The sequence below is a fragment of the Camelus dromedarius genome, chromosome 9, assembly GCF_036321535.1.
Source record: "Camelus dromedarius isolate mCamDro1 chromosome 9, mCamDro1.pat, whole genome shotgun sequence".
NCBI lineage: Eukaryota > Metazoa > Chordata > Mammalia > Artiodactyla > Camelidae > Camelus > Camelus dromedarius.
The window spans coordinates 67,689,186-67,707,250 of NC_087444.1; the positions used below are offsets into that span (position 1 = coordinate 67,689,186).

At 56.0% G+C, this 18,065-nt stretch overlaps 1 protein-coding gene across 7 annotated transcripts in view; it reads left to right on the plus strand.

Annotated features, from left to right (window-relative positions):
* Positions 1-16,375, plus strand: part of SIPA1L3 (signal induced proliferation associated 1 like 3) — a 214,493-nt gene extending 198,118 nt beyond the window's left edge. For 5 of the 7 annotated variants that reach the window (XM_064489288.1, XM_064489292.1, XM_064489290.1 and 2 more), the window contains 6 exons: positions 2,750-2,915; positions 3,770-4,013; positions 7,920-8,063; positions 10,577-10,712; positions 12,532-12,613; positions 14,157-16,375. In XM_064489288.1, coding sequence (XP_064345358.1) covers positions 2,750-2,915; positions 3,770-4,013; positions 7,920-8,063; positions 10,577-10,712; positions 12,532-12,613; positions 14,157-14,300 — 916 coding nt within the window. In that variant the 3' untranslated portion in view covers positions 14,301-16,375. The remainder of the gene's footprint in view (positions 1-2,749; positions 2,916-3,769; positions 4,014-7,919; positions 8,064-10,576; positions 10,713-12,531; positions 12,614-14,156) is intronic. The other 2 variants (XR_010382352.1, XM_064489293.1) reach the window with 2 other exon arrangements.
* The last annotated feature ends 1,690 nt before the right edge of the window (positions 16,376-18,065 follow it).

The window sequence follows — 18,065 nt, forward strand, 5'->3', positions numbered from 1 at the left end:
AACTCTTAGGGCCAAGAGAGTGCACGTTTTCAAGTTTGCAGCAGGTCATTTTACACCCCTCCCAGAGGGGTGCCTGTGGACAGTGCCCCTTTATTGCAGTAGATGAGCTGAGGGCCCAGCCTGCTCCAGGGTTGTTGGGCGCACAGCGGGCCCAACGCTGAGTCACTGCATCCCCCCCCCCTTGCAGGGGATTCTGGGAAATGGCAAACTGAAAAGGGAAGGTGGGGTAAGTCCCCTTCCAGCTCCCGCAGGAGCAATATGTACTCTAGGGTGTGTCTGTCTCTTTCTCTCTTTCTGCCTCTTTCTGTTTCCCTTGTTTGGATAGAAAGCTTTTCATTTGTGCAGAGAACACTCTTCCCTAATAATGATGGAGCCAGAATTACCCTAGACCTGGAATTCTCATTTGGGGAGGAATATGACCTAACAAGAAAAAGCTCACCACCCTCTCTTCCTTCCTTTGTTAAAATCCCAAGCCTGGCAGCTGAGAAAATGAGAAAAAATGTAGACTTCAATACCCTCAGGAGCCCAGGGTATCTCATTTCTTCCTGGATTCAAAGACTCTTTTTTTCTTTCCTGAGTTACAAAATGATGAAGTCTAGGTATCAGCTCTTTTTAAACTAGTTTTTATTATTATTATTGTTATAACACATGATTATAGTAAAAATAAATTCAGACAGTTCAGAAGGATGTGGGTATCAGATGAAAAGTAAAAGTCATTTTTCCACCTTCTGATAAGATTTTCACTTCCCAGAGGTAATCATTGTTCATAATTTCTTCCAGAATTTTTTTCTGCCTATAAAAGCATGTTATTTAACCAAATGTGATTACGTTCCACATACCATACATCTTTTATATGCCGTCTCTGTGATAGAAACATGACAGTCAAGCACAGTGGTGACAGCTGAGGGCTCTGCAGCCTGGTGGCCTTGGCGGGAACCCTGACTCCCCTGCTCACAGGCTGGGGGGCTTTGGACAGTTACTTTCTCTCTCTGTGCCTCGGCTTTCCATCTGCAACATGGAGGTGCTAGTAATAGTGGCTGTGGGGGAGGGCTGCTCTGCAGATTTCACAAGGTGGTGGAGAGGGCCTGGTGCGCCCTGAGGGCACCCTGATAGCTGTCCTTACCTCTTTTCTGGGGGGTGGCAACAGCTCAGGTGAGGGACCCAGTTTTCATGGTAGAAGACCTGACTCCAAAGGCTGGGCCAAAATCAGAGGATGAGGGGGAACCTCAGGGGAAGTCCCAGGAGTGGAGGACTTGGAGCCCCAGGGGAGTCAGCCTGGGCCAGGAGAGGGCCAAAGGGCGGTGGGATGATGGTCTGTGGAGCCAGCAGAGAGAGTTAGGAGCAGCAGAAGAGGGCTGTGTGCAGCTCAGGGGCCTGGGCTGCCTCAGGGAAACTCATTTGCCCAGTGTCTGCTCTGTCAGGTGCCAGCCAGGCGCTTTGCAGCAAACCCCAAAATGCTGTGAGGTCAGCCTGTTTCCCACATGAGCAAACCAAGGATCAGAGAAGTGGTGTGACTTGCCCAGGTTCCCACAGCAGGAACAGGCAGAGCCTGGACTCAGACCCAGGCCTGTTTGCCTCCAGGGCTCCAGCTCTTAACCCCAGGCTGTGCCTCAAAGACTTTCAGACCACAGAATGTTCTGGAAGGCAGCTCTGGGTCAGCTTGGGGAATGCCAAAGAAGAGAGTGGTGGTCAGAGTGACGCTGGCTCACAAACCGACTTCTGAAACTGGACGATCAGTAGAAAAGCAAGATGGCAGCAGTCGGGGGGCTCTGCCTTGTACAGTGACCTCATCTCTGGATCCCCCCAGTTACCCCATCATGCGTGAGCCCTCTTACCCAGCGTGAGGGATGAGGAAACCAAAGTTAGGGATATCTGGTGCCGGGCCCTGGAGCGCTCAGGCCAGAGGTCTGCTGCCTGTGGCCAAGCACTTGCCATAGAGACCGGTCCCCGGGGGTGCTCCCTCTGTGGGACCCCATCCCTCTTGTGTGGCTGGAATCCCTGGTCTGGGCCACCCGCATCTCTCACCTGAACAACTGTGGGAGCTTGCTCACTGTGTCCCTGCTTCCATGAGGGTCACTTTTCCATCCGGGACCCTTCTAAAATGCAAATCAGGGCGTGGAGCTCCCCAGATCAGAGGCTCCCCATATGCAAGTCCCCTCTGTGGCTCATAGGTTCCCAAACATCTGCCCCAGCCCCTCCCAGGCCTCACCTCCCACCCCTCACCCCCCTCGCCTACTCGCCCCTCCCCCCACTCCATAAACTCACCCGGCTTGTTCCCCCCTCACAGCCCAACACTTGCTGTTCCCTCTGCCCAGAGCCCGCTTCTACCTGGTGGATTCCTGCCTTCCTCCAAGGTTCAGCTCAGACTCCATCCCCTCAGAAAAGCCATCCTCCGTCCCTGTCAGCCCCTCTCCATTTACCTGGCTTTATTTTTCTTCAAAACCTCCCCTCCTCCCATTATGTTCACTTATTCGTTGCCAGGCTTCCTGACTGGAGTCAGCTCCACGTGCAGGGCTGTGCCTCCACCAAGAACACGCATGGCACAGAGTCGGTGCCAGGAGGTCTCCGTAGGATGAGTGAGTGGAGAGAATAAACCTGGTCTCTCTGTCCCACTTTCTCCCGGTGAAGCGGAGAAGCTGCCTGTGGTCACTCACCCAGTGGCGGCAGCACGGCCTTCTTGCGTCAGGACCGCTTTGGGCAGCGGCGCAAGCCTCCCAAGGCCCCTCCGACCCTGACCCTCTCATTCCAGGCAGGTGGACGGCAACACGAAAAACGTCTTCGGGCAGCCGAGGTTGAGGGCGTCCCTCCGAGACCTCCGCTCCCCCCGGAAGAACTACAAGTCCACCATCGAAGATGACCTGAAGAAACTCATCATCATGGACAACCTGGCGCCCGAGCAGGAGAGAGACGCCGCGGTACGTAGAGGCTGCCCCCGCCCCGCCACTCACTGAATCAGGCAGGCCAGGGAGCCGTGGGAGGGCGAGGCGGGAGGAGGACTGGTCCCTGCGTTCACTCCCGCCCTCCCTGCCCATGGCCTCTGCCCATAGCACCTGCCAGCCTCTTTGGGTGTATGTGGCCAGGATGTCACGTTGGTCAGGGAGAAGAGTACAGTGTAACCTGGCCTTGGCAGGCACAGGGGAACTTATTCCACACCAGTACCTCACGGGACTGGAAAGGGAAGCTCTTACTGGCTTTCATGTCGTCCTCCTGAAGCCCACAGGGGAAGCAGTCCGAACCGCAGGGACCAAGAGGGGAGGAGAGCTGCCCCGGGGGCCTCCAGGCCCTTGTCACGCAAGGGTGGGGGAGGCCAAAACAGCAGACATCCTTAGTCCCTCACTCCACTGCTCCTCCTCCCTCTTGTCCCTGCCTACCCCCAGCTACATGCTCAGGCAGGCACTCTCTCATGGGGACCTGGGGGGCCGCAGTCTGTCTGGGGTTCTCTCCCAGCAGCATGAGCACTGGGGGAAGCCAGCACTCAGTCCCTAGTGTGCCCACATGGACTGACTTCCAGTGCTCCAGCTGGGGTCACACCACCTTCCCTGACCTTGCCCGGAGCTGGAGGCTGGGATCAGCCCAACAGAACCATGTGGGCCGCTTGTGGGGGAGGAGGAACCCCCAGGGGGAAACTGGGGTATGTTGACCAGAAAAGGGTAGAAATGGATGTTGGGTGGGTAAGGGCCACAGACATCCCAGACGGGAAGAAGCCACTACTGAGGACAGCAGCCATGGGACTGGCCGTGACCACATCCAGTGTCCCCTGTCTTGGCAGCAGTCACCACAGAAGAGTCTTCAGCGGACGCTATCGGATGAGAGTCTGTGCAGCGGGCGTCGGGAGCCCAGCTTTGCCAGCCCCGCCAGCCTAGAGCCCGGCCTGCCCAGCGACGTGCTCTTCACCAGCACCTGCGCCTTCCCCTCCAGCACGCTGCCCGCCCGCCGCCAGCACCAGCACCCCCTCCCGCCCGGCGGCCCCGGTGCCATCCCTGCCACAGGCAACGGCTTCCCGGAGAAGAAATGTGAGCCCAGGCACCAAGGGGGTGGGAAGCAGAGTGGGCGAGCTTGTGGATCACCTGGAGGTCAAAGGCTGGAGGTCATCTGGGTCAGAGCCAACTGAGAGCAGGAACTGAAGTGCACTGGATGTTACCCACAGAGGAAGGGGTCTCCCCGGGGTCACCTCAGAGTCCAGAGCACCCAAGGATGGGGGCCACCTGAGACCAGAGAGAATGTTAGTCTTTCCAAGTGCAGGCTAGAGGGCTCAGCGCCAGGGCCCTGAGGATCAGGGGTTTGTGTTAGCTATCCTCCAGCCTCAGCTCCCTGTTCTGGCACCAAGCAGACTGCCTCGTAATTATTTATTTACCTACCTGACTTCTCCCAGGTCGGCCAACTCTTGAAGGGAGGGGGTGTGGCCCATGTGCCCCTTTATTCATCCAGCAAATATTTACTGCAGAGGGTGCTGTGCACATGGTCCCCATCAGAAAGCCATGTTTTGGCTGGGGTTGGCTGTGCCTTCAGTCCACCCTGTACTCCGTTATCCACAACCCCAAAGTCAGTGAGGTTTGGGCCAAGCTCACTGGGCAGCAGTGCCCCACCTGCATGGATATGAAGCTGTTTGTGGTCCTTCTTTACCCCACTTGGTGTGGATGATCAGTTGCTTCGTTGAGGGATGCTCGTGTGGGATTAGGGGGTGCTGCCGACCTTTCCGCATGTGTTCTGTGAGTACGGCCCATCATGCTTTCTCAAATCCAAACACATCTTGACTTCAGAGATGTGTCTACCCCAAGGGTTTCAGCCGAGGGGCTGTGCCCCTGTGTCGTCTAGTCAGAGCCTCTTGTACACTTCAGGGGATGGGGTGGAGGAGGCTCTGGGACTATTTTGACGGGTTCTATCTCCCCTTTTAAAATTCTTTCATGGCTCCCCATTACCCTAGTGTCTGAGTCCATACTCCCTGCCCTGGTGTTTTGGGGCTTCCACCCTTGGGCCCCACCTTAGTCCCTCTACTTCATAGTACCCTCCCTTACATCCTCCGATCCCCCACTCTCCCTCCTCAGGGCATTCTACATGGCTGTTCCCTCTTCCCGCCATGCTCTTCCCCTGACCCTATTCCTGGTAATTCACTCCTGCTGCTTCTTCAGAGCTTTACTCAGTTATTGCTCTTGCCGGGAGGTCTCCCTTAAGCTCTGGGCTGGGTCACCTCTCCCATCTTAAACTCTAGAGCACCTGGTTTGCCCCTCTGTTTGCCCCTTCATTCCACAACTGTTTCCTGAGCACTTGCTCCGGGGCCGGCTCTGCTCTGGGCACTGGGCACACGGCAGCGAGAATGTCAGAGCATCCCTGCCCTGGCAGGGCTAAATTCCACGGCAGTTCCTCTAGCTTCCCTAAGTTCTCTCTGTGTCTCCTTCCTTTGCCTCTCATCTTTGCTGCCCGGTCTGTGCCAAAGGCAGGGCCTGGCCCATTGTAGGTGTTTGACACATTGTGAGGAGAAAGCGAGAGAGGGGCCAGGGCAGAGATGGTGTGCACGGAGATCACAGACCCAGACAAGGCAGATAGAATGCCCTGGACTAGCTCTGCCTCATCCTTTCAGTCTCAACTAAGATGCTGCTGCGTCCAGGAAGTCCTCCCTGACTAGACTGAGTTAGGCACCTCCTCTGGGCCCCCGCAGCCTTCTGGCTTGCTGCATCCTATCCTGCTCACTCTGCCTTCTGTTTCTCCATCATGGCCCCACTCAGCCTGGGCTGTCACTCTGGGAATGGGTCTGGGTCACTAGGGTGACAGCAGCCCAGGGTTCCTGTCTCACGGAGCACACACATCTCTTTGCCCATCTGACTCCTGTCCCCCTAAACCAGAGAGAATCCCATCTGGCCTCTGTATGGCCGGGGCCCTCAGGCCTCTCCACCCCTCCACGCCTGCTCAAGAGCCCTTCCCAAGCCACATCGGGGGTGAAGAGATGCCCTCGGCTGGGCCTGGGCCTCGCTGATGAAGGGCCCTCCTGCCAAGGAGCCTCTCACAGCAGCGCCTGCTGAGCACTTGCTCAGCAGTGGCAGCTGCTCCCGCGGCCCCCACCCGCTCAGCGGGGACGCACTAGGAGGCTGGAGAGGACGGAGGTCAAGGGCTTGGCATCCTTCCTGCCTTGTTTATTCTTCTGAGCGCTCATTCACTCTGCAAATGCTTACGAGCACCACACGTCCTGAGAGCTGGGCGGCCCAGGTCCTGAACTCAGTCATAACCTCTCCGTGCCTGTAAAATGTGGGCAAAAATAGCACCTACCTTAATGGGTTCATCCAAGAATCAAACTAGTTAACAGGTGGAAACACTAGCTCAGTGCTTGCCGTGCAGTAAGCCCTGAGGGAACACTGGCTATTTACGCAGTTTTTTGTTAGTACCCCGTCACCAGGAGTGGGCACTTTAATCTGTCATAAGTCAGCTTTGTGCCTCTGGACTAGAGAGCAGGGTTGAAATAGAATGTCAGCAGGGACCTTCTGGACACCAAAGCCATGTGGGGTCGGGCTTAGAGCAGGTCAGCATAGGACCCTGCATGTCACATCCAAGGGCCACCACGGGTGACAGCAATGTGGGCAGGACAGCGTCCCACTCTGAGCCTCAGTTGCTGCCCCACCCCCACCCCATAACACGGGGTCATGACAGCATCTCCTTCCTGGCTGATTGGACGTGTGGCCGAGATGACCCCCGTAGCACCCAGCGTGGTGCCCAGCGAGGGGGTGCAACCAGGGGACATGGAGCAGCCTGAGTCACCGCCTGACCTCTGTGCTTCCCTGTCACCCTCAGTGAGCCGAGTGAGCTGGCACGGCGAACTCACCCTGTCTGTGCAGCAGATGCCACTGCTGGCGCCACTCTCATGTCTGTCACTATCAGCACCTGCGACTTCAGGGGCCTCTTTCTCTGCCCAGCGTGTCAGGCCTGACTCGACCGGGTCTCCCCACAGGGACCCTGCCCCTTCTCAACACCGTCCTTACACGGAAGACCCATGTTGTGGCTTCAGCCTGGCACCCTCCCCTCCCCTCCACTCCAGACTCATGTGGCCAGTGCCGCACCGCTGTCTCCTTGCAGGTGTCTGAGGCATCTCACACTCCACACCTCCAGAAACTACTTTCTGATCCCACCCCCCAGTCTTCCCTACCACCCACCCCATCTCAGTGCCAGCTCCCCGATCGTGAAGTCACCCTGGACCCTTCTCTCCATCTCACACCCATGTCCACTCTCAGGAAATACTGTTGACCCCACCTGGCCCTGTCCACCATTATCTCCCTCCTGGACCATTGCAGCAGCCTCCTCACTGCCTCCCTGCTCCCTGCTCCCCCCGCCCACACAGACACACGATCGTGCCCCACACGAAGCCAGAGGGACCCTGTGCACACCCGCGACAGGTCATGTCCCTCCCTGCTCAGAGCCCTGCGGTGTCTCCATCTCAGTCAGGGCAGGAGGCAGAGATCTCATCACAGCCCGCAGAGCCCCGCACAATCCAGCCCTCTCGTTTCTGTGACTTTCCCTCCCACTGCTCTCTGTCTCTCCCTCTGTCACAGCCACAAGGGCCTCTTCGGTGTTGCTTAAACCACTTTCCCGCCTCAGGGATTTTTCACTGACTGTCTCATCTGCCCAGAATGCTCTTCCCTCAGGTGCCTTGCTCACTCCCTCCCTTCCTTCAGAGCTTTGTGCAAAAGCCGTCTTCTCAGCGAGGCCCCCCAGCATCCTGCAAGGTGTACCCACTTCAGTATCCGGCACCCCAGCCCCTTACCCTGCTGGATGTTTTCCCCGGGCGAGTATCATCTAATAAGTATAATGTATTTATTTAAGTAGAAATGTGTGTATGTGTTATATAATCGTATTCAGAGTGTGACACAATGTGTTGATTTTTCTGTCTCTCACGTTGTCACTCACCGAACTCCCGGCTCTGCTCTTCCCACCAGCCACCATCTCAGCCTCAGAGCTCTCACTGGCCGATGGGCGGGACCGGCCACTGCGACGCCTCGACCCAGGGATGATGCCACTGCCCGACACGGCTGCCGGCCTGGAGTGGTCCAGCCTGGTGAACGCAGCCAAGGCGTACGAAGGTAGGTGCTGCCCACTCAACCCCGCCAGATCCCTACCCCCTGCTCTGTTCTGGAAGGATCCACAGAGGGCCTTGGAGCTTTGAAGGGGAAGCATGCTCCAGTTCCAGAATCAGGGGGAGCAGGGTTCACATCCTGCCCTGTGCCTTGCTCACTGTGTAGTCCTGGGCCGGTGTCTTCATCTCTCTGGTTCCCCCAGTTACTCTGTGACTAGACCCACTGCCTGGGGCCACAGGGAGGAGTCCATGAAATAGCACGTTGCCCAACTGAGGGGGTTGCCCAGATTGTGAGAGATAGCTGGCAGTCTTTGCCATTTCCATCCCATGTGACCTTGGCAAGCGGCTTTACCTTTTAAATCTCAGTTTCCTCACCCGTCAAACCCTGACAGACACGAATATACTCTTCTGGCTCATTTTTCATCTTATAAGCCACAGCTTTACTGTTTCTCCTCCAGGAAGCTCTCCTTGATATCCCTTAGTCCAGATCAGGCACCTCCTCTGGGTTCCCGTAGCCCTGACTCCTCTGCCTGTGCCTTTGCTCTCTGATGATGGTTATGTCTCCTGGCAGGACCTGGGGCTGTCCCTGTCACCACTGGGTGCCCAGCACAGCTCTGGCACAGAGCACAATGTATTCACCCAGACTCATACAGAACACATCCTTCTTTCTTGTTTTCACGTCTGAGCCAGTCCACATCTGGCAAGTGGCCCCGGAGGAAGCGTCCTTCCTCGTTGGCTTCCATTGGTTGCTTCCATCCCATCCTGCAGTGGCCTCTGGCCACGAGGTGAAGGCTGTCAAGCCTCCAGCAGGGTGAGGGTGTATAGGGTGGGAGGGAGAGCGACAGAGAATACGAGGCCCAGCCTCAAGGCTACCCCAGCTTCACACTCCAGAGCTGTAGGGGGGAGGCTGCCAGGCAGTGGTCCAGCGCTACTGAGGCCCGGCAAGCTCCGTGGGGGAGGGGGTTGCCCAGTGGCACTTCCTGAAGGAGGTGACTCTGCAGCCACGATGACATTACGGAGCATCTGCTCTGAGCCAGCAGGTTGTTGCTTTACAAACATCACCTCTTCTAGTCTCTGGTCTGAGGGAGGTAGTAGGATCCCATTTACAGTTGAGGCAACTGAGGCTCGGCTGCCGCAGAGCCACCTGGCCAGGCTGCATGCCTTTCAGCGTGTGCAGTTGGTCACGTGTATGTCAGTGAAACCACAGTAAGCTGTTTTTAAAAAGTAAAGGAGAGGAGTGATCAGGGGAATAAAAAAAGCCGAGAGCACAGGAGAGGGAACTGGGGTCTGCCGAAAGTTGTTGAACCTGGTGATGGGTTCACGAGGACCCATGGTGCTCTTTTCTCTTTTTTGGGGCCTGTTTGAAACAGTTTAGATAAAAGTATTTTCAAAGAGAATAAACACTAAATCCAAGATGGAAAATAACAGCTACAAAGGATGTTATTCAGAGAACTGGGGAAATTTCGAGGTGAGCATCTATTAGGCAGTAATACCCTATAGATGTTAAATTTCCTGAGTACGAGGTTGTGTACTATAGGAACGCGCCTTTACTTTGTGGAGGTTCATAGTGAAGTACGCAGAGGTGAACCAGGATGCCGGCCATTTCCTCTGCAGTGGCCGGGTAGTCGGACAGGTGCCCACGCACGTGATGGGGGAGGGAAAGTGTGGCAAGACGTTAACAGTGGGTGGGTCTCCGGGCGGGCGTTGAGCTTTCACCGTGCTCTTCATCCAGCACAGAGATAGAGAGTCGAGCGGGAGCCTGCCTTTGCCAGGTGGTCGGGCCCTCTCCCTACAGGGGCCACACGCAGCCCCTCCTCCTGGCTGTTCACACCCTACATGTTCCATTGTCTGGCGGTCCTAGGGCTCAATGCTCCAGCTGCTTTGGGGGCACAACAGGCTCTTCCCACTTCTTGCCCTTTCAGAAAGATCCCCTCACAGTCCCATTTGAAAGTGCAGGCACTTGGCCCCTCCCGCAGAGCCAGTCACGTGTCTGGAGAGGGACCCCGGAACCCCCCACCCCCACCCCACAGATTCTTTTCTCTCTTCAGGATACATGATATTCTCTGTTTCACTTTTCTTTTTGCTCTTGAAATTTCACAGACATTCTCAGAACTAGAGTGTGATGAACCCCCACGTCCCCATCACCCGGCGTCAGCCCCATCCACTTCTGGCCATCTTTCCCATACCATTTATTTATGGACGAAACCGGGTCATTTCTGCCCAGTTCGGGTGGTTGCTTCCCCACGCTGCATTTAAGTTCTTTCTCTCTCTCTTGTATTTTGTGTAAACTGGTCGTTGGGTCTGGAGGCTTGCTTGGAATCAGGACAGGTTATTGTTATTTGTGTCCTGAATTGGCTTGGTTTTCTGGCAAGAATCCATCCTAAATGCCTGTGTGATCTCACCCAAGTGTGGTTGGGAATGTCCTGGAGGTTTGCGGGGCGGGGTTAGTCACTTGGGGAGAGGGGGTGGCGTGAGGAGGAGCCAGGAGCCCTGCTGACCCCCTTCCTCTTTCTCCCGCAGTGCAAAGAGCCGTCTCGCTCTTCTCTCTGAACGACCCAGCTCTGAGCCCAGACATCCCGCCTGCACACAGCCCTGTCCACAGCCACCTGAGCCTGGAGAGGGGGCCCCCGACCCCCAGGACCACCCCTACCATGAGGTGAGGCTTCCCCGGGAGCACCCAGGGGCCTGGCAACCCAAGTCCCTGCAGGCAGTGAAAGAGGGTCACCAGGCAAGAGGCCACTGTGCAGGGCACCCCCACTGCCCCCGCAGTGGTAGCTGGAGGAGTGACCACCTCTCTCACCTAACAGACTTTGGACCAATCCACGTGCTGGGGCCCAGCAGGGACCAAGTCAGGGTTGGCACCATCCTCCTGGACACTGTGATCAGTACTTCCACAGTCACTTCACTGTCAACTGTGGAAAACACTAACTACTGCCCCCCGCCAGTCCCCCGCATTCCCCGCTCTCTGCCTCACATCTGTCCCCTCTGAGTCCCCGCTCCCAGCCTTCAGCCTCCCTGCTGTCTGCTCCTGGGTCTCCTCCCCTGCAGATTCCTCAATTATGCACATGTTCCCCTGACAGCTGCCTCTCACCTCTTCCCTGGCAGGCCCCGCGCTGGGCTGTCGGGGGACCCAGAGGTGACAGAAGCCCTGCCCTCACAAGGCTTCTGGGGCGGAGGCAGACAGGGAGGCAGACACTTCCCATTTGTCATCTCACATTTAGTGCCACATGTTTGACTGAGCTAGCTTGGCAGAAAGCAGAATGACTGAGAGGGAGAGAGGATGGAAATGGCATGTTTGCATGTCTGTGGATTTAAATAGTGCATTTCACACTCATCTACACACTTCACCATGTAGGGGTGTACATACAACAGTCGTGCAGTGTACTTTGTGGGCAGTTCAGGTGATTTCCAATGGTGATTTTGACTCTTCTTGTTTTTTGCTTCACACACTGGCTTTAGAGCTCAACCTTCACCAAAGATGTGGTCCCATTTACTTAGCAGAATGAGGCAGTTACTGATGGGGTGCCACAGCAAGGGCAGGAACAGGGTGGGTGTGGAAATGGCGGGACCCGTGACCTCCAGGGACACTCCTGGATTCCTTTCACCCCTGAACTGGTGACCCCCTCCTACCTCACCCTGCAGCTGCAGCTCCCCAAGATGCAGGACCAGGCAGGGAGGAAAGTGATGGGAAAGGCAGGAGGGCCCAGTCCTCTCTCCTCCATGGGCTGAGACCCCCACCTCCCTCCCCAGCACCCCCACCGGATGTATGTGTCCCACAGCACCCAGTGGAGCCTTCTGCTGGAAGGTGCTGCCCGCTCTCCTCAGCAGGGGCCAGACGGGCCCCAGGCTGGGGAATCTGCACAGAGCAGGAGCCACAGGCTGGGGGCCTGGGTGCAGCGTCTCTGCCTGAGCCTGGGTTTCGCCTCTGTCCAGCGGGTAACAGGCCACAGCGAGCCGGAAGATCCGTCAAGCTGAGACCTCACACGGTACAGGGTGGGTAACAGGCAGGCTATTATCACAGTCAGTGTCATCATTATTCCTGTCCACAAGTCAGGCCATGTTCATCTGCACACTTAGGTGCCCCAAGAGCTAGAACAGCAGCTGGGTCTGCCGGTACTCAGTGTGGGCTCACACTTGAGAGGGGCTTCTCCTTCTGGCACACATGTGGTCCATCCTCGGGAGGAATGCACACTTTAGGGCAGGTACACACACAGCTTTCAATGGGCCTGGTGCTCCCACAACCCCCATCCAGATCCACAGGTGTGCCCTCACCAGGTAGAGCGTGGCCAGCAAGAGGGCTGGCTTCCCTCAGAGCTTCCCCTCCAAGCCTCCCTCAGGACTCCAGCAAGGAGAGGACTTCCCAGACCCTCAGGGACAAGAGGGGCCTGTACCCCAATTTCCTCCCAGCTGTGGGCCAAGAGCCCTCCCTGGAGTCTGGTGGGCCTCTGATCTGACCCTGTCTCCTGTCTTCCCAGCGAGGAGCCGCCCCTGGATCTGACCGGCAAAGTGTACCAGCTGGAAGTGATGCTGAAACAGCTGCACACGGACCTGCAGAAGGTAGGGCTGCCGGGCAGCTGCCTCAGGGCACTCGCCTCCCTGTTTCACTTCCTGGCCTCTCGGGCCAGGGAAACTGCGGTACCTGCCCCCGCCCCCACCTCGTGTGGTCTAGGGGAGGCCACCCAGCTTTGAATGTAGTCATGAGTGAAAAGTAAAAAGTGACAGTAGAGGGGAGGGTAGAGCTCAGTGGCAGAGTGCATGCTTAGCATACACAAGGTCCTAGGTTCAATCCCCAGTACCTCCACTAAAATAAATAATAAATACATACATAAATACATAAACACAAATAAATAAATGCTAAATATATTAATTAATTAAAAGGTGACAGCAGCAAAGGCTGGTAAGCACACAGAGAACCTCTCTTACATTCTTGGAGGGAGAATAAATTGGCCCAACCTTTTTGGAAAACAATCAGACAATATTTATCAAAACTATACGACCCAGCAGTTGCACCGTGGGAACTCGTCCAGCAGAATTTCAAGCACAGATACTGAGAGGTCTGTGGGCAAGGATGTCTACTGCTGGCGATAAAAAACTGGAGCCAGTGCAGCTGTCCGTCCACAAGAGAAGGGTTATGTACATGACAGGACACCCATGCAGCAGAATATTCTGCTGCTGGTTAAAGTCAGAACAGAAATCTATGTATTTACAACATACAAAAGAAGTCTGATAACTCCAGTGAAGAACTAAGCAAGCTCAATAAAAAATAAATAAATAAAGGCTAACTCCCACTGAAGAAAAACTAAGAACTGCAGAACTGTTTGCTGGAGCATCGTCATGCTTCAGAAATGTTTAACATCCATGGGTCAGAGGGATCTCTAGACGGCAACATTCCACATCGTCCCTTGTACTTACCTCCAGGGTGTGGAAGAGTGAGGAAAAGTCAGACTGGAAGAGAGTTGCACTTGTTATTTTATATACTTTAGGGCAAAAGGCCAAAAGGTGGCAGAGTGTAACGTGGGAGTCTCAAGCCCAGGACTCACAGGGGCCCGGGTTCAAATCCCACCCCCAACTTAGTGCCCTGTGGCCTTGCACAGATCACTGCCTTGGCGTGTTGCGTTCTCCTGGGAGGGCGTCTTCTCGGAGGAGGCAGTGGTGCCTGGACAGGCAGCCCTGTGTCCACATCCCAGCCCCCGACTTGCTGTGGGAGGCTTGGCCTCCTCTTCTGGGAAAGCGGGGGTAACAGCAGCCCCCAGGGCCCTGGGTGGCTGTGAGGGAGCAATGAGGTGATCCCAGTTATACGGTGATGTTGGTCACACGGTTACTCTGCGTCAGGCTGCGTTCTAAGAGCTCAACCTGTGTGACCTCAGGGAAACCTCTCTACCACCCCCCTTAGAGCAGAGGAAACTGGGGCCCCAGAGTAGAAGTGGCTTGCCTGAGGTTACCCAGCTGTTGAGAAGCAGAGCTGGGATTTGATCGCTGGCAGCCTGGCTCTGGACCACGGCCCAGCCAGGGCACACAGCACCACGGCCCAGCCAGGGCACACAGGCCCCGGGGAGCCATTCGCAGGGCACCCCGCTGACGCCCAGCCCCTGCCCCACAGGAGAAGCAGGACAAGGCAGTGCTGCAGTCGGAGGTGGCCAGCCTGAGGCAGAACAACCAGCGGCTGCAGGAGGAGTCACAGGCTGCCAGCGAGCAGCTGCGCAAGTTCGCCGAGATCTTCTGCAGGGAGAAGAAGGAGCTCTGACGGGAGAGGCCGCTGCCCCACCCCTCCGCCTGGGCGGGCCGTGGGCTCCTGCTCTCCTGTCCCTCAGCCCAGCCTCTGGTTGCAGGCGTGACTGAGATCATCCAGCCAGGGCCCCACCGCCCTCCCAAGGACACGGAAACCAGGGTGGCAGTGGGACCTGAGGGAGCCTCCCTGGGGCTGCGAGCTGGGGTCTGCTCGTGGTCCTTGAGCCCCAGGAGGCGACACAGTCTCTCAGGCCTCCCTCTGAGCTGCCCACCTGTGGTCCCTGGAGGCTGGGCCATGCCCACACCGCCCCCCCAGGGGGGCCACCCTGCCATCCCGTCTAGCCTCTTCCTAGGACCAAGCCATGGTCCTACAGGAAGCTGTAGGAAGGGGGTGGAGGGCAGGAGTGAGTCTCCAAACCTCATGGCTCCAGGAGTTCACAAACCAGGTTTCTTCACCACGTACAACAGCATCTGGGCTTGTGGGGCCAAGACCCCTGCATGAAAAATCACAGTGGGAGATGGCCCATTATTGCCTCGCACCCCAGAGAGCTGAGGGCCGGTGTGGATGCGGGCCAGGGCTCTCGGTCCCTGGTGCACTGGCTCCAAAAAGCATGGACGTTGTCCCCTCCCAACCCTATCCTCCAAAAAGCAACCAGGAGCACTTTCTTAGAGTTTCAGTTATTTTCTTGGGGGGGGTCCCAGTCTGGAGAGAGGAAACCCCAGCATCCAGAGTCAAATTCTTTGAGGGGAAGCTATTTGCACACTTGGGACCATTTCTACGCCTTTTCTATCAGTTCCTTGGCTGCCAGAGGCTTCAGGGCCTGGGCCCCTCCACCTTCGAGCTACTGACCCAGCCAGGCCGTCCCCTCCTCCCCGGCTCCGCCAGCCCTGACCACGACCACACAGCCCCGGCCTCTTCCAGGCACCAGGAGGGGCTCCACGGAGCCCTCAGGCCGGGGCTGGAGAGAAACAGCCTTCATCACTTCTCTGCTTTTTTCCCTTTGCAAGAGCCTCTCGGCCCATCCCGCAGGCCCCACCGCAGCGGTGACATCGGACACCCTCACTGTGCTCCCCGGGGAGCACTTGGCTGTGCGAACCCCCACAAGACGCTGGTTCTCTAAAGGCAATAAGGGGGCGGCTCTCCAGGCAGCCAAGCCGGTGTGGTACTATGCTGTTCACCCAGGAAATAGTTTCTTTTTTTCCTTTAAAAACAAACAAAAGTATATATATATATATATTTATTTTTTCATGTAGAGTTGCGCCAGAACAAGCCTGTGTGGCCACAATCTGTGGATTCCCCCGACCTCAAGCTGAGGACCGAGGCGCGTCCCCTGTGGGCCGGAGCTCAGTGGGGGGACTTGGAGGGACAAAGTTGGCTGGGGGAGGGAGGGCCTCAGAGCAGCACACTCGGCTGGGGCCAGCTCTGTCCAGAGACCCTGCCACCTTCTCCGCCTTCTCTCTGCGGCCAGAAACCTCAGGGAGGGAGACTCTGGGGACCTCACAGAACCCAGGTGTTTGGGGAGCAAAAGAAAAGGACCTTCATCGCGCCTCCCTGCATCAGCCTCTGGCCCCTCTCCCCACCGCCATCTCCTCTTCCTCACTGTGGTGTGATGCGGTGGCTGTGAGGGGGCCTGCCGTGTCCTCAGCCCTGGCCAACTACTGTGATGTCTCTGCCCCTCTTCCCGGATCCCTTTTTGGAAGGTTCTCCAGGACCACCAACCTGCCCCCTTCCCTCAGACCCTAACCTGGAGCCCACCCTCCCCCACCCTTTTTTTTAAGTTGTCTCCTCATCTTTTCAGATCATTCAAATCATTTTGGGGACCTAATCATGTACATGGACCAGTGTAAATTATGATTTTTGGTTTTGTTTTCTGTTATTTTTTTAAGGACCTCAGCAAAGCAAATCTATTTAATTTGAGTTTGGTGTTCTATCTGATGGCTGAAGATAGCAGGGGTTTTTTTTTCTTCATATGTTGATTTGTTTCATTTGGATTTTTTTTATTCTTTATTGTCTCCCCCGCCCCTCATCCCTGTCTTGAGATTGTCTGGCATGTTTCTGGAGGTTTCAAAGGAAATAAATGTTTCATAGAAGTGGCTTGTGTGTTCACTAGCTGAGCAGCTGCCTGGAGTCCCTGACGAGAGGGTGTGGTCCAGCGTTAGCCCCTCCTCCTGTCCCCCTGGTCCCAGACACTGTCGTGGCCAACACACACACACACACACACACACACACACACACACACACACACACACACACATTTCCCTAAGAACCGGGGAACATCAGCCTCACAAACTTCTTTTTCTCGAAACCCAAATGACAGAAATCCAGCACTCAGTGGAAGAATTTGTTAAGTTGGAAAGAGAAAGCTGTACTTCAGAAGTCATACATTGGAGGACTGAAAGCCGGCCCTGGCCCACAGAGTTGTGTTACTTTTAGAATTAATGGTCAACTTTTTAAAATCTGGAGATGGTACAGAAAGAAATCTGGATTGGGAGCTTGGTGACTCTGTCCTCTGCAGCAAGACTCAGAACTGAGGGCCCCTGCCTCCTCCAGTGGGCCGTGCCCCAGGCCACGCCCTCCCCAGCGCTGGCACATTGACACCCTCCTCCTCGATGGGAGTAGGCGTCCCTCTGCCAGTCATCTAACTGGTGGTTTGGAGTGGAGAGCAGCCCCTGCTTCCAGACTGGGGCTGGGGAGGTGGAGGTGTCTCGGAAAGATACTGACGCATCCGGACCTCAGCCCTGGGCCAGGCCTTCCTCTTGGGGCTCTCCTCGCTGGGGAAGGGTCTTAAAACTCCTGGCCCCAGGTCTGCAGCTGCCCTGGCAAACACTTGCCATTTGACCTGAGGATCAGGGTCAAACTTACTTTCCAAATCTCAAAATTCCACGTGGAACTCCATGTGAAAATCCCAAGGTCTGGCCTCTTGTGGGAAGTCTAGGTCCAGCTCCACCTGGAAGCAGGACCCCGTGGCTGGGCCTTTCAAACCCACCAACTCATTTTACCTGTGACTGAGTTTACCGTTTCTGAGCTCAAACCTCATGCTTCTCTGACCCAGACCCTCCCCTCCTGTCAAAAAAAAAAAGCTTTTTCCAAAAGGGGTATATATCCTTTTTCCAGAGGAGGTGGACCAGCTATTTCCACGTCTCCTAAAAATTCTAGAGTGTTCCAGACATTCTCCCTGTCTCCACCCTCCTTGAGGCCCCATCTTCAACCCTTGCTGCCCTCCCCCCACCAGCACAGAAACGGCAGAACAAGCTGTTCTCACATCCTCTCCTGGCGCCTGTGACACACACCAACTTCCAACACCCTACAACCCGCGCACGCCAGCCTGTGCTCTTGCCCGAACTGTGCCCTGCTCGTCCCTTCCCCATCTTGCCCCAGTTTTCCACGTCCTCTGCCTTGTCCCCTTCCTCCCCTATGTCTCTCTCTGTCCCCCCACCCCAACACTGGCTCGCCCCTCACCCGGGCTCTGAATCCCTTCATACCTTTGGCTCTCACCAGATTTTTCTATTGTCTCCCTAAATTCTTTGTGTCCTCTCCCCTGAAGTCTCAGCTCTGTGTCATTATCCTGGGACTTTGCCTGTCCTGGATCCTAACTGTATCCCTCTCCCCAAATGTGCCCCCCTCTAATTCTCTCTTCCTCTCTCCTATGTTGTTTGCCCTGGTTCTCTGCCTCCCCTCATGGAATCTCTTCTGCTTCTATCTCCAAATCGCTGTCAGTTTCTTCCTCTTCCGTCTCCCCCTATGTGTCTGCTATTTTTTCTTACTATGATTTCCTCTCCC